General features: G+C 35.8%; 1 protein-coding gene across 1 annotated transcript; it reads left to right on the top strand.

Moving 5' to 3' along the window:
- The first annotated feature begins 223 nt into the window (after positions 1 to 223).
- On the top strand, positions 224 to 1602 carry LOC115967894 (glutathione S-transferase PARB-like). Its single transcript, XM_031087040.1, has 3 exons — positions 224 to 435; positions 622 to 670; positions 915 to 1602. Exons 1-3 carry the CDS (start codon positions 286 to 288, stop codon positions 1361 to 1363), a joined length of 648 nt encoding a protein of 215 aa, XP_030942900.1. The 5' UTR covers positions 224 to 285; the 3' UTR covers positions 1364 to 1602.
- The last annotated feature ends 591 nt before the right edge of the window (positions 1603 to 2193 follow it).

The following is a 2193-nucleotide window of genomic DNA, read 5'->3' on the forward strand; positions in this document are numbered from 1 at the left end:
ATTCTGTTATATCATAGTTATAGTAATAAGTTGTGAAAAATTTTGTAGTTCCAAAAATACAAAAAAGTTTATAAGGACTATTCAAGAACTCTAACCTACCTTCCAAATACCCATATAAACTATTATTTCAAAAAATAGTTTATATCGGTATTTAGAAGCGTATTTGAAATAATTTATTTCAAATACCAATATATATGTATATATAAATGGATCAGATGAGGCCTGTGGTATATAGCTTGCTCTATCTCTTCTTTGTTCTTGATCATATCACCATCCTCCCCCATCATGGTAGCGATCAAAGTCCATGGAAACCCTCTCTCAACAGCTTCAATGCGAGTTCTCGCTACCGTCTATGAGAAAGAGATAGACCATGAGTTTGTTTTTGTAGACATGAGAGCTGGTGAACATAAGAAAGAACACTTCCTGTCCCTTAATGTAAGGAAACTAAAAACATTCATGCATCTCAAACATTTTTGGGATCAAGTACAAAAATCCAATCCTTCTATTCCCTATAAGCCCATTATTCATTATAATCATGAACGAAAACAAACAATGAAATAGGTTCAATTATTTTGTTGTTATTATAGTCATTTTGAATCTGAGATTTTCTTGTCTATGCAGCCATTTGGTCAAGTTCCAGCTCTTGAAGATGGAGATCTCAAGCTCTTTGGTATGTCTATATGCAATTGGTAGACATTAGTTATAGTTTTGCTCTTGTTTGGACCGAGGAGAAAGACATTAATATATCTCAATCAATTTCCCTTTTCTCCCTCGTAAAATTGAAACTTTCATTAGCAGTATTAGTTTTTTGGGACAAGTGTTAGTTTATCACTCTCCTCTCTTTCTGTTCAAGCATAATGGATGCATTTAATTAGTATGATCTGTTCAAGCATGCTTTGACCTTTTGTATTCAGAATCAAGGGCAATTAATAAATACATTGCCTGTGAGTATGCTGACAAGGGAACCCAGCTGATATACCAAGACTCTAAGAAGATGGCAATTACATCTGTCTGGATGGAAGTGGAGGCCCAACAGTACGACCCAGCAGCTTCAAAGCTAGGCTGGGAATTGGCAATGAAGCCACTACTTGGCATGAGTACAGACACTGCAGTTGTGGAGGAAAATGAAGCTAAGCTAGCTAAAGTTCTTGATGTCTATGAGAGTCGATTGGCTCAGTCAAAATACTTGGGAGGTGATTGCTTCACCCTGGCGGATTTGCACCATTTGCCCACTTTGCATTACTTGTTTGGGACACAAGTTAAAAAACTCTTGGATTCACACCCCCTTGTGAGTGCTTGGATAGCAGACATCACAGCAAGGCCAGCTTGGTTGAAGGTCCTTGCCTTGCAAAGCCAACAGTAAGGAATGGACTGCTATCGACTACTCTCTGGTCATTTGTCTCCAATAATATGTGTGCTTTGACTTTATGTATTTTGATTTTAACGTTCATAGTCGGCCATTTCCAATGTGGAGGCTTGTATGTTTCTAGAGTTTGGTTTCACAGGTTGTCGTTGTTGTGTTTTCAATCTTCAAGTTGGAGGCATCAAGTTTATGCACTATTTAATAATCCATAGACATGCTCCTCAGGTTCATGTCCCACATTACTCAAACTGAGTTTAATCCTCTCTCTCTCTCTCTCTCCATACAGATCAGATAGATGTAGCTAGGGACTATGCACTATTGATTTGCAAACATAATGTTCAATAGTGCGTGCAAATTCATAATTCACACAAGTCAAGGACTCTTAAGATTTATTCCTACTCCATGTGATTCATCCCAGCCAATAAGGCAATAACAATAATACAAAGTAACAGATAAAAGAAGGTAAAATATGACATGAATAACAGAAAAATTGGTACTTTTATTAAATGCAAGTTAGAATCTCGATGAATTGAAGTGTCAAACAATGCAAGTTTATTTTAATCACCAGGCTAGAGGCTAATCATAAAGTTTTTTTGAGGTCTTATCCATAAGAATAATGAACTTGGTACGGGGACTTAGTAAACAAATTGGGTTGATTATATTCAGATTCAGTCTAATCAAGTTCAGGTTAAAATGACTTTGTGCCGATAACGTAAACGGTTTGTAATGTCTATGAACTTTACTTAGTCTTTTGAGTATCATATCAACTTGGTATGACTTGTATTTCTTTTTTACATGCAATAAAAAAAAAAATACAAAATAAAAAAAGA

Source organism: Quercus lobata, chromosome 11 (genome assembly GCF_001633185.2).
Source record: "Quercus lobata isolate SW786 chromosome 11, ValleyOak3.0 Primary Assembly, whole genome shotgun sequence".
Classification (NCBI taxonomy): domain Eukaryota; kingdom Viridiplantae; phylum Streptophyta; class Magnoliopsida; order Fagales; family Fagaceae; genus Quercus; species Quercus lobata.

What these genes read in the sequence shown, in the direction of transcription:
- LOC115967894 (XM_031087040.1), top strand. Translation starts at nt 286, where the DNA reads ATGGTAGCGATCAAAGTCCATGGAAACCCTCTCTCAACAGCTTCAATG. An exon ending in AACACTTCCTGTCCCTTAAT is followed by an intron (nt 436 to 621) that starts GTAAGGAAACTA and finishes TTGTCTATGCAG; the next exon opens with CCATTTGGTCAAGTTCCAGC. An exon ending in TGGAGATCTCAAGCTCTTTG is followed by an intron (nt 671 to 914) that starts GTATGTCTATAT and finishes TTTTGTATTCAG; the next exon opens with AATCAAGGGCAATTAATAAA.